The 13923-nt window shown below is 37.8% G+C and overlaps 1 protein-coding gene across 1 annotated transcript; it reads left to right on the top strand.

Moving 5' to 3' along the window:
* Nucleotides 1-237: 237 nt before the first annotated feature.
* Nucleotides 238-6592, top strand: LOC110847813. Its single transcript, XM_022094819.2, has 6 exons — nt 238-1614; nt 3216-3430; nt 4300-4432; nt 5223-5359; nt 5739-5961; nt 6180-6592. The coding sequence occupies exons 1-6, from the start codon at nt 1542-1544 to the stop codon at nt 6290-6292; spliced, it is 894 nt and encodes a 297-aa protein (XP_021950511.1). The 5' UTR covers nt 238-1541; the 3' UTR covers nt 6293-6592.
* Nucleotides 6593-13923: the final 7331 nt, after the last annotated feature.

The following is a 13923-nucleotide window of genomic DNA, read 5'->3' as shown; positions in this document are numbered from 1 at the left end:
CGGAATCCAATTATAGCGTATCATCGCCACTCCTCCGTCCTCTAACCACCCCATCAGCACTCGGCACTTTCCCCAACCAGACAATCACATCCATCCCAAAAAGACGACCCACAGCAGTCGAAAGTCGTATAGTTTGAGAATACATAACAAGGAAGAAAGCGAGAGCACGAAAGAAGAAGGAATGAAAAGTGTAAGACCCGATCCCAAAATCTCATAAAACGTGTTATTTCGTTCAGTCTCATCGTCAGTCTCAGTTTCCTACTGCTCCTGCAGCGCATAGTCTCCTCAAATCCAACGAAACGCACCTTCATCGCAGAGTTTTCACCCGAGAGTTAGTTGTCGACAGAGCTCTGACTTGGTGGTATTGTCTCATCCTCAGTTGTATCATCCACACACTCGTCTCCTTTCGCCCCACAAGTTATCGCAGTGCTATAAAAATATTGGCAGTCTCACTGGAAGAGAAATATGGTTCACTCACAATCAGTCATTCGCATTACGACGAAGATTGAACTTTTTCATGAATAAGCAGGGATCAATATTTGTAAATAACTAACTTACACTTGTTCCTAGAATAGTTATCACAAAGTGAATAATCTGCAATGTCAAGTCAACAGGGCAAATAAAATATTACAATGTATCTGTCATAACCACATCGTCTCATTTTCCCCAATAAATCTGATTCTGCTAATAAATAGCTCAACTGTGATCCATAATTAAGGAGAATAAAAATGAGAACAGCGTGACTGTCCTACTTTATTACAAGACACGTGTAAATGATTCATCTTCTCATGTCTGGAACTGAAACATTTACTTCATTAAAAAATATGCGTCGTAGTGTGCGACACAGCTGAAGTCATATTTTTAACTGTCATTTTCGACACTCGGATTGGACCAGGATCGTTGACTGGCAAAGAGGAAGGAATCTAAAAGTGGAATAATAATAAATTCTCCTCCTTCGAACAAAGAAAGACTTTTGGACGTCATCTTAGCATAAAAATAAAGAGGGCACAAAGGGAAGCTAATTAAAACTTTTAGAGAGAAGCTCACAAAGAATCCAAGTGAATACAAAAGTGTATTGAACAAATGAGCACTTTACTTGACTTTACTTGACATCAGGGTGAAGAGAAAAAGGAGGAAATTATCATTTAATGAGTTAAGTTGTACGACAAAAGTTTTAAACTCTTTTAAGACAGTGGAGGACAGCTGCTTGTCACCTGAGACGGAAGTCCACCTCAAACTCGGCTTCACTGCTACAAGAAATCCAAGTTGACTTTCCCCGTCTTTTTTCCTATTTTTGCATACAATCGTCCTTAATTTGACAGCAGATAACCATTCACTCGCTCGCACTGCCTCCTCAAACTTTGTGCACCACCGTGACCGGAAAAAGTTTTGATTATCCAGAAAAGGAATAGGATACACATGTGTCTCTACTACGATTTTTTTACCATTACGTGTCTCGACTCCACTGCCTGTCGAAAGTCATCAACTGAAAAATTATAATGTTCACAGTGCAAAAAATCTGCTCGAGTTAGCGAAACAATATGAGTCGTGATCAGTGGTTGCCATCATGTGTGGCTTTAACAATAGCTTTATTCACCCTCAACATTATACCAGGTGAGCTTATTGTCAAAGTCCGGGCGTTACACCGAGGTATTTTTACATGATTCTCTTGTGCAAATGTTAATAAATATTTAGTTGATAAGTATTTATGTGATAGAAATATAGCTTTATTGATAAGAATTAACAAGAGAATGGTTGTGTTTTTGTGTTAACTATCAACTTCCTTTTATGTGCCCAACTGGTTGAGCCAATTAAAATTTTTGTAGCCATTGATTGCGCAACTTTCTCACAATTTCAATTGTATTTATTTGACCAAAATAAAAGAAATCAGCAAAGTTTCTATTAAAATATTTCTTATCCATGTTCTGGATGCAATAATTTCCTAACTTTATATAACACCTAGAATTAAACGGAAGCTGATTCAGACATCACAAACCGACAGTCAGGAACTTCTGATTAATTTGCTCGAGTCAATCATTGTGGCCTTGTCCCTAATTTATTTTCATACTTCATTTCATACTGGTTTTGTCAACTAAAACTTGTGAGAAACGAGCAGTGAATCAGGAAATGGAGTACAGCATACATGACGTTCTGAATGTCGCTACAAGTTTATATTTGAACAGTGGATCATATGCATGTGTACTTAGAGATTAGATTGCACTTAAAAATACGTAAAGGTCCCTTCAATTTTTTTGCCAACTGTATGTGCAATTATATGATCTAATATGATTGAAAATTTCGAATATCCATAATTATGGACTCTGGTAATATTGATAAACTGTAGCCCATTGATATTTTAGGATTGTCTAATTTTGCATATTGTACTTCGTTTTCCGTTCGATTACATAATATTGAGATAGAATTAGAATACATAAAATATGGGCTACGCGCTCAGGTCGATTCGACATATATTTTACACACAAAAAATGAATTAGAGTGTTTGTGTACCGCAGTCGACGGAGGTTTTAGTTGGAATTTGTATGAATGGCGATGGCACAAATTGAGGGGCAGAATAAGGGGAAAGAGTGTCAATAAATCACGGAGCAATTCATAAATATAATCCCAGTCGGTTTAAAAGCAGTTTAGTGGGGCGAGAGTGGTTCTGGTTGAGTTCCAATAATTCGAGGTGAGGGGGAGAAGATGGAGCATTTGTCAGGCATGACGCTCTCAACTTCCTCTCGAACATTTAAATGGTTCATGACATGCGGCAGGTAGTAAAAAGAGGGGAGGACAAGCTCGAGTATGCAAATCCAGGAATTAAGAGTGACAGGTGCGATTCATCATGCTAAAAATCTGACATACCGCTCTGTATTCAATATTGCTTCAACGTGAACCAGGGTTATACTTATCTTTCCTCATCTATACTTGTACTTATCTAAAATAGTTACCAACGCCTCAAAGAGATGTGCCTACCTTTGAAAATTAACACGACCCTACTGTGCTACTTAGGGCATGGTGCACAAATATGTACTACATATTGTAGGCGATGACGATGACTATCGTTTCTCTTGAATACAATTAGTCAGTTGAAAATCTTTCAGATGCAAACTTATTTGCTTTAAAACTTTCCAAAATATAAGCCAGTGTGTGCATATGTATCTCTGTCTCTTATTTTGTACATTTCACATTTCGTAATTGTCATTTTGCTATTTCAGGACTGCTTGGACTAAAGCATGTGGAGGTCATAGCACCAAAATATGTCCGGCGTGGGGCTGACGTCCGTCTGTCTTGCCACTACGACCTGGAGAAAGAAACTCTATATGCCACAAAGTGGTACAAAGGCCCCCCTCCATTCAAGGAATTTTTCCGCTTCCTCCCCAAAGAGACACCACCAGCCTTGGCCTTCAACCTTCCTGGTGTTTATGTAGATGTAAGAATTGCTTTCTCCTATGTCTATGCCTCGTATTTAGTGTTCTTATGCATAGAAATATTTATCCCCTGCGATCCGAAATGGTCTAGGTCCTTGCCAAAATGAGGAATTAACAACAACGGTGGAAAATGTTGTCAGCTTTGAAAATATCTCTTCCTTCGTATTGTCAATGTACTTAGGCTTCGTGTAGTAAGTAGTCGAGTGAATGGCCACACCACGATTGGGATGAGAGAAGTGCAGAAAAGGTGGTACACAGAATCCGTAGGAACAATTGAAAGAAATATTTCCCAACTTAAATTTATTGGGCTATTAATCTTGTGTATAAAAGCGTCTTGCAGAAAGAAATCGAGTATCAATAAAACCTTCTTCGATAATATATTAAGTTGGCTTTTAGAATTCAACTCTGCTCAAGATGCAGCATCATCATTCGTTGGGAGGTTTCTTCCCATACCATCTCGATCGCAACGACGACCAACTCTGCTGTCCCCGAAAAGAGATGCAATAATGCCCTTCTTTTCGATCTGGATCTTGAGTGGTTCTACTGCTACGCTTCTGGATAATTTATTTTTTCGCAGTGTCATAATTACATGGATTTTAATGCAACCGTTTAAATGGTTCTTATATGTTATATGTACATATGTGAAAGGTCTAAATACCAAATGACAGAAAAAGTTACACCTAACCTTGACAAAATGCAGTTATGAGTTTCCGAGCAAAGCTATGGCGAATCTATAATGTTCCTACGGTATAGTTGCAGAGTTCACCCATCAAAATCAAAACCCCCTGCACTTCCGTTGCTTGCACCAAGAATCGATTTATGGAGGAGCATTATGTCATATTTATTTATGTGATGCCTTTTGTCTGTATAGGTGACAATTTCCAACGACCACGACGTCGTCCTCAAAAACGCTTCTTTTCAAACGTCGGGGTTGTACAAATGTAGCGTTGCGGCAGAGTTCCCTTTCGAGACGCGTGACGACTCACGCGAAATACGAGTTATTGGTATGAATTTTCATTACATTTTATTTTATATCGACATCTCAAAGCAAAAGACGAAAGTTACTACGCAATCTAGTAATTTTCAGTAGCGTTGCCAAGTGTAAGTAGCAGAGCATCGGAACCACAAAGCCAAGAAAGCCACATTTGATCTAAAAAGCAATCTTTACTGGAGACTTTTTCCGCACTTTTCGCAGCAAAATACTAATGACTTGGCTGCGGTGGGATCACACTTCCTATTTTTGAGGAAGTCGTCATAAAGAATTTATATACGTAGAAAAGTATGATGACAGTAATGCGTAATGACTAGAATGACAAAGAATAGAAAGAGGACTACATAAGGTATCAGACGAGATGTATGCATCGACAGGAGCGATGATACGCAAAGCCTTTTGAACTTTGAATATAAATTTTCAAGCACATAGTTAAGCAAACGTTGTTCATTCTTTCCGTAAATTAGATGGATTTCATATTCAACTTGTACTGTACAAGAGGTTTGTCAAACTGACTCTTAAAAATAGCATCACCTAAGAAAAGTTGACAATGCGTCAATATGGCGCATTATTTAACACTCTTGCAACAATTAATTCCATCTATTGAACCACACTTTATCAAATTGCTGCTATTAAAACATATCAAATGACTTCATCATCTAACTTTGTGGCTCGATTCCCGATACGGAATTAAGAAATCCAGAACGGAATTAAGAAATCGAGAGGGACAATATTTCGTGATTAATTCTACGTCGTCTGTGACGGGATTAATCTTTTATTTTATATTAGTATGATGTATATAGTGATTGGAGAGAGTGCGCCAATAATGCGACTGGACAGCCGACCTCAATACCACCCTGGAGACCTGGTCTCAGCCGAATGCCGAAGTCCGCCATCCTTTCCCTCGTCTAATATTACCTGGTACATCAACGATATCAAGGTATCTCATCAAGTCTTCAGTACAATAGAAAACTATGTCTCATTTATCAAAGCGTCTCATAACGCAGAGACGTGAAGCAATCAAGATCATGACTTCACTGGGAAATCAACTATTTTTTCTCATGTCCCAATTACTGCTCAAATTTTCTAAGTACATATCTGATGAAAAGTATTATAACTTAATTCAATAGGCCATATTGCGACATTTCAATGAAGCATTATTAATGCAGTGTTATATTATTAATATTCTGGATCGTTTTTATACTCCTTGCATGGAAATATAAAAGTTACATATGTGTACAACACAATGGACTTTGGTGCATAACTTGGTATCATTCTCCTGAATTAATCGAATGCAAAAAAACAATAATATTTTTCAGGATCATGGAAGTGTTTTGAAGACTGAAACGAGAAAAGATGAGAAAGATCCGTTGACGAAAACCACACTGTCCAGTATCTCATTTAATCTTCCTGAGAAAGTAACACCTGTCCGAATTTATTGTCATGCGACGGTGTTAAACGTTTACGACAAAAAGTCCAACGTTACAATGATACATCCTATCCCGCGACGGTTGACGGGAACGGAAACGCTCTTGCGTTCTGGTGAGACATAAAATACATATGCAAATTCCTCTATTTTATGAAGTAACTTAATTAGTTGAAATACCAATAAACTCATGTATTTGATATTTTAATGTCGTCGATTGCATGGTATACGTTCAATTCAAATTTATTATTTATCATAAATCCACCTCGCGTTGAATGGAATACTGATAAATAAGGATGTACATATGTAACAGCCTTTAATTCATCTGTTTCAGGTTCTTCATCAAGAGCTTCCACGGAGTCAGTTTTTCTGGTCTTACTGTTAGGATTACTAAATTTTGAAATAACTTGTACGAATTCTTGCTCAACAGTGCTTCAAATACCATAGTCATTACTACCACAGATTATTGTAAAGGTTATTCTCGTTTAATGATGAACATAATGATTGAATTTAGTTCCATAATCTCAATTAATGTATTAATTAATATATACAGAGTTCAAGTTTGATTTAATTTATTCGTACAAGATAAATACTTACATATAATTGGATCAATACACAATAAAATTAAGTAGGTGATTTTATGAACAATATTTTGCATACAATTTTTTCTTGATTACAATATAATTGGATTTGACATGCAACCTAAGAAAGTGTATACTGGCGATGTACATTTTAACGATTTTAATTTTAACATTACGAGCTCCTCGCCATCAAGAAACTGGAACATGGACCAGTATATACGCATACAGTACACATGTACATACACACAAAGAGCAATAAATCGTCAACTAACTCCCGGTCAGGAAAAATGACAAAAAACACCGACGCTAGCCAAAGTCTTCTCATCTCCTTGAGTTGAAGTCGAGAGGAAGCCTAGCAAGAATTTACTGCTGGGCACTCGGGTGGTGGTGAAAGCGAAAGTAATTGTGGGCGCAGAAGGTAAAATGAGGAAGGTTGTAAGTACTTTGTGTTATTCGACCCTCGTTTCTTACGAACTCTTTTCAAACCGGAAATGTGTTGCCACACCAAACCACCGCCACCAATAAGCTGCCACTGCCTCATTACATTATGAGGACATGAGCACAAAAACACTGGCGACAAAGAAGAAGGCAAGCACTTAAAAGAAAATGTGATGTAACAAGAAAAAGTGATACATGCGGATGGGATGGAACACATGGAGATCGGGAAAGCAACCAAGCTGTTGAATCGGCCCATGCTACATACGTGAGACCAATGAAAGAATCGATACAAGCAAAACACTTTCGTCTAGATTTGGTCTCCACAATTCGCAACCTTCGTGAAAGAAAAGAGAGGAAAATATTGGACTTGGACGATAATAGTTATATGCTTTCTGTCACCCTGTTATCGTGAGTGGGACTTTGACGGAAGGAAAGGACCGTTCCCTACGTTACCGCTGCTACATAGCCTGAGAGAACTATGTAAACCGATTTTCTGGCCTAGGTGAGAGTAGATGAGAGTGTGTGTGTACTTATGTAAGTGTAAGTATGGATGTTTTCTGTCGTCCAGGGTGGTTGGGCTTAAGTTGACCATCCAAATCCACAGAGATTCCCAATCCGGAACAAATTCGTGTTGCTCTCGTAACGCATTCCCACTCTCGCGATATTGGTTTCTAGAAGAAAGGTGGTGTTGGAACAATGGAACATTATTTTACCTCGGAGAATCTGAGATTGATTTCTTCTTTTTGTTTAGATAGGTGATTAGATTGTCCTTCCATTGTAGCCCAAGTTTCCCATTTTATTATAAACCTGGCATTGTAATTGTAAGATACGTATGTACGTAGTTTTTCAGTAGATTACAAACTGCTACTTCACCTTCAACTGGAATATTTGTTATAAAATAAACCATTGAGGTTCAATTTAAAGAAATCTCAGTAAACCAATTCGTCATAAATGACAAACTGAACTGGTTTGTTGGGCAGATTTACGAGACTGAAAATATATCGTCTTCCTCCTGACTAAGTGCTTTCTCCTTCCACTGCACTAAGGAGGGGAGCTTCACCACCTGCCCTTCACAGATCTCGATGCCCTTTGGATATGTGGTAGGGTCCTATGAGTGTACTAAAACCCTGAAGTGATTTGACTCCATGGCCACATTTGCGTCCGCCACACCCACTCAAAGGCGCCAAAAACACGAAAAAGCCCTGTTTTCATGTACTTTAAATGTCACCAAAAATCCAATTTTGCTCGGATTTTGATAAAATTTACATTTTTGTGATCCCAGATACTTGTGTGATCATATCCACTAGATATCCCAACTTTTTTGAAATTTTGAATTTTTTCGAATCAGCTCATCAATCAGCTCGAAAATTTCGAAAATTTCAAAAAAGTTGAGATTGCTATTGAATATTATCAGGCAAGTATCTGGGATCACAAAAATGCAAATTTTATCAAAATCCGCGCAAAATTGGATTTTTGGTGGATTTTTGAAGTTGGTAACTTTTGTTGTTTTCATCCCTTTGAGTGGCGGTCGTAAATGTGGCCATGGAGTCAAACCACTTCAGGGTTTTAGTACACTCATAGGACCCCGCCACATATGCAAAGGGCATCGAGATCTGTGAAGGGCAGGTGGTGACGCTCTCCTCCTAAGCGGTAGGCTCACATTCTTCTGGAATTGCAAATCAGTGCACACATAGATAATAGGAATGCAGATAGATATCCCAATCAAAACCTATTTTCTCTCAACAGAAAGTGACAATTTTGCAATTCTGCTCTGCCACGAGAGCCTTTATGTTTGCCAGGAGACTGAAGACCTAGTCTAATGTTAGTCTAGTGCTGCCCACAGAATACCGACTGTCTATAACTCAATTTCATCGTGTAAATGGAAAGTAATATTTCAGGGACTTCGTAAGATTTGCATCCTAATCTTCTATCATTTCTTACACCTGTTACTTTTAAAATTAACTGCGCAGCTTGTACATAAAATTATGTGAGACTGGCCACAAACCCCTTCCAGTTATGAGACGATGAGATTCTCATCATGAGAATATGTAATAAGAGGGCAGTAGTGGCATGATTCTCGCATCTGAATCCGCGGTGAGACTCGACGTATTTGGCCAACCACCGGTGACTTTCCTCTTCCCAACCTTCCCACGTCCACCTGATAAATTCTTATAATTTCAATTCTTGTATGTGCCAATGTTCACTTCCTGTCATGTTTTCTGCGCAGTAGTTGCTGCTTCATTTTTGTAAAAGGTTTCACATTTTTAGATCATTCTTCAAATAATGTTCAGCCTGTGATATAGCAAATATGATGCAAGGCTCCACACAGCGTAAAGAACTCGACACCCCACACTTCCCGTTGAAATTCTCGTATTGCAAAGTTGCCATTTTCAAATTGAATTGGCTTTGAAGAGTTTTTTTTTCTCCCTCTTTCTTTGTGAACAATTTTGACCTGAAGTTTCCACTCCATAAAATTATTATTTCTGCATCATAATCCATTTTGTCTGATTTCTGTTTACTTTACTTTATATTGAAATTCTCTTTGATATCATGATTGCATAAAGAGACGATGAAGACTTTCTCTTTATTATTTGGTTTACTGTCAACACTGTCAACCATGGATTGTGAAAGGATTATATAGAGTTTCCGAGTGTTGATGGCCATTGTCACTGCATGGTTATCTCACCAGCCCCATTTTAACATCACATGAGCCGTGTCTCAAGGGAATAAGCGAGTAGAGCCTAAAATAGAGTGAAACTTCAAAGGTATTATTGCATCTCCTACTCACGACGTCTGATCTGATGTCGATAGATCTCGGCCAAACTATCGTCGTCAACCTCTGCCACGGTTATTATTAAAAGAATAACGAAGGGAAAATGTGCGTAGGTCTGGTGATATTGTTGGTCGTCGTCGTCGTGGTGGTGGTGAAAGGCGGAGAGATGACAAGCACGAGTTTAGCTTCAGTTCTGTCTGAGAAAATATGCTGAGATCAGCTTTAGCTTTCCTTAGTCCAACAACCTTTATCTCATTCATGCTTAGCTTAATCCATTTTTCTCCCCAGAACCAATAGCTTGTCGAATCTATACTTTTGCTCAAGTTGTTTGAATTAAATCCAAAGAAAATATTTTACTTTGTATGTTCACAGCCTGAAAAGTCTCAAAAGTTTGAACTAATAATAAGTGCGAACAATGTTCAAAAACGTATACGTACGTGTGATGTATTACTTGGATTTCTGGATTTTGTTAACAATCGTTACTCCGTTCGAAATTTGGTGCATTACTTTGATTCAGAATAATGCTCAATAATAATATCAACACAGATTCATACACACGAGGAAAGCTATTTCATATTAACAAGTATACATATACATGTATATGTCACATGACTATATGTCATTAGTAGCCAGACATCATCGCAAAGAAACATTCTTTACATATTTTGACCGTCGAGAACATTCCTTTTCTCAATTGTATTGTTCCGTCATTGAGAAAGCACCCTGAATTGTTGTATATCCTCAACCCGATAGTATAGTATTACTCCTCTAATTCTGTGCCTCAACCCAAGAGGATGACATCGACCAATTTGGGAAAGAGGACTAAATGTCCGAAGCATTGACAAGTACCAAAGAGCGCATATTCACATCGCATTTTGCATTGCCACCTCATTCCCTTGGAATTCTGAGGTCCAATGCTCATCACCAATATCTTACAACACCACTTGCACGTCCTTTTTGCATGTTTTCTTATTCTGTGTTTTCTCAGTATATTGAGGATAGTTTTTCTTGAAGTGGGCAGTCGAATTCCTATCTAGTCAGTTAAACAAAAGGGACCTGTAAATGTCAGCAGCCAAGATTCGCTTGATTTCGCAGTCTATCCCTCTCCTCCTTCCCTTCTCTTGGATTCCTATCCATCTCATGCTCCCTCAAAGCCTCCATTTCAACTGCTAACTGTGATAATGTACAATGTTCTTCCATTGTCAACGTAAGAATTCTTTCACCATGAGAACATCGCTTTGACGGTGGAAGAAGTGCTCTGCTGGAACAACTTGTGCAATAAAGTGAATGGTGATGGAATCTTATTCCGTAATAATTATACCACGAGAATGACCGATCTCATCTCTCCCCCAACCACGGAATCAGTCATGTCTTTCTACATGAGTCAACTTTAATAAGTATTTAACTTTTGGAAAACAATGGACCATTGGTTACTCTTTCCACTTGGACGAGTGAGTATGGGACATTGTGAAGGAAGAAGGTGAGGCAAGAAAAGGAGTCGAAAGGAGGACGATTGTTTCTGCACAATTAAATTCTACAGATTCCCAAACCCAGCCTATCCATTTGAGTTGATTTCACTTGATAATGGACTCTAACGGCCAATATAGTGAAAAGGAAATGGAAATCAAGCCGAAAAGTCCACGTAATCAGCCATTTCGTATTCCTTACTCAACACTTCATTATGGAAAAAATTGAAAACAGCCTTAAAGTGTTGGAAACACAAAGGAAGAGGAAAAACAGATAAGAATTGCCACAAAAATTACAGTCGCCGTTTGGTTAGTTAGTTATATATAATAATATGTAATATATAATTATAATATAGGATTATACTCATCGGAATGAATAAATGGCGAAGAGTTCAGGGGGTGAGATGAGACAGCATGAGGATATATATCATGAAAATGTTGAAAAATGTTCCTCAACTTTTACTATATGTACATATTTCTGACATAATATGTATACATGTATACACATACACAAAACTCCGGCAGCCAAAGGATATAAAAGTCCGCAAATCTTCAACTCTTTGGGTATCCTTATTTTGCCATTAAGCTTCGAAAGTTTGTTAGGTGAACCCGAAGTAGTGATTCAGAGAAAAATTCAGAAAATTGAGAATTTAGGTGGGGAAGGGCTAAAGTCATCGTGGAACATGTAACCACAATTTGTGAAGTTGCTCCTACAAGAGAGGACAAAGTTAGTGGTAAATTGGGGAAGATGTTGGGTTGATAAATGCGAGTAAATAATTCATCTCAAAAGAAATTCTCATTTTCCACAGCAGCTCCCATTTCAATGTTCCAACCCCAAAAACTTGCTAACCAATTTAGAATCTATTACGGAAAGTGACTTTCTCTACTTTCCCCCATAAAGTTGGCTCGCTCAGTAAGAGAGAGACCAACAACAACAACGGAACAAAAAAATTCTCCACGACACCTACAATCACATTTCGTTTTCAATTTCTTTGCTGGTTGAAACCCCATAACAATCCAGAACCATTATTATTACTTGGATTGATGCAACAGAAAAACTTGGATTACATTCACATTTTTCCTGATTTGTTATGTGTGTGAACGTGTTAATTCAAATTATACAGGAATTGAATTATTTATCAGTATACATTTGCATGACGAATGCTGGTTAAATTCGCGCAATATTGATTTTAACCTTGGTTTGAATTTATATGATTAATATGATTTATATGAATTTTAAAGATAAATATTTAGGTACAATTTTATATATTTGCGATTTTTGCTGTAACTTCTGTTGCATGCACATTACATATACATTTGTACATACATAAATGTATTGCCTAAATAAAATAATTTGAGATAATCATCGCAGTGTATGTATATCCATTAAATTCGCTATGTTTTTAACCTCATTGTTTTAGATTTCTACCATTATTTAGAGACTCCTTCGGCTATGTCACTATTTTTTCCGTTGCATTTTCCTCCAAAAATTGTGTCCTAGTTAAAGTGGCAAGTTTACTCATGCACCCCCAGCAAAGTGAAAGTGGAAGTTGGAAGGTTGTTGAGTATCAGGAAACCTCCTTTTATTTTATTTTATCTCAACACAAATCCAATTCTCCATCCACCTCCACTCATCGATACAAGTTTGTTTCACACTTTGGTCTACTCCTCCTTAGGCGTGCACTTGGAATCATCCCATTTACTCAGGAAGTTCAAATGCAAAGTTTGAATACTGCGGATAAAAACGTAAAATAGCAAAGGCTACAAAAATGGAAATTTCGAAATTGTCTCCAAGAAGGAGAGATTTCCAAGACGAGTCCTCCCATAGGTAGATTGTTTTCAAAGCACTTTGATGTTGTTATCTCACACTTGTCCACAAGGGTACATTTTGGATGTTAACTCATGTGCCATGGGGTTGCGGTACTTTGCGGAAAAAAAGAAGCAGGAAAAAGATGAAAGTTAGAAATTTATAAGACTCCACATATTTAGGATTAATCTCTTTTGCTGACCCAGTCGTTCATATGATTATCAATTATCATTGCAACCTTATTTTGTCATATCAGACGTGAAAGAAATGCAAGAATTATTTGGGTTGGAAGCCTTTTCAGAAAATGGACTACTTCTTTGATGAAATAGATCGAAAAGTTAGAATAACATTTCACTCCAAATTCGTATTTTTCGCCTACAATGTCAAATGCCCAAAAGTTTCTAAATTTTTAGGACAATGGGTGAGATGTCGCCCCATAATAAACCTTGATTATTACCACTTTTGACGTTGGGAAGAGAGAAAGTCGTCGGTATATTCAACTTCCTGCCAGACTGTCCACTCTTTCTTCGGTAAAATAAATCTGAGGCAAAACTGCAGGTACGACACAAGTAGTGAAGAAATGTTTCGCAGAGCTGCTAGTGAAGGATGATGAGATTTACTGGTGCTGAGTTTTATTTTATACGTTACAATGCTGCCACCACTACGACTCACTACCGTCAACGGCATAGTACATACCATCATCACTTCCTCACTCGTGAGAAATGATGTGAGAGGTGAAAAAGTCTCGAGAAGAAAAATTTTCGCCAACTTTCTCCTTTCGCTTGAAAACATTCACATCACATGAGCGTACAACATAACCGTAAAAATGAATGACTCTTAAATGCTGCATCAGCTCCCGTTGAAACTTACTGTCTTCTCATAAACGAATCAATAAAAAACTTCAATACGGCTCCCAGTAGTCCCCGCGCTGTAACAAACCAATGTGTACACCGATGACGCATAAGTAGCCAAATCCTCCTTTTATACACCCACTATTTAAATATAAGCACTTC

Source organism: Folsomia candida, unplaced genomic scaffold, assembly GCF_002217175.1.
Source record: "Folsomia candida strain VU population unplaced genomic scaffold, ASM221717v1 Fcan01_Sc003, whole genome shotgun sequence".
Classification (NCBI taxonomy): domain Eukaryota; kingdom Metazoa; phylum Arthropoda; class Collembola; order Entomobryomorpha; family Isotomidae; genus Folsomia; species Folsomia candida.
This window is presented reverse-complemented; position numbering and strand designations above follow the sequence as displayed.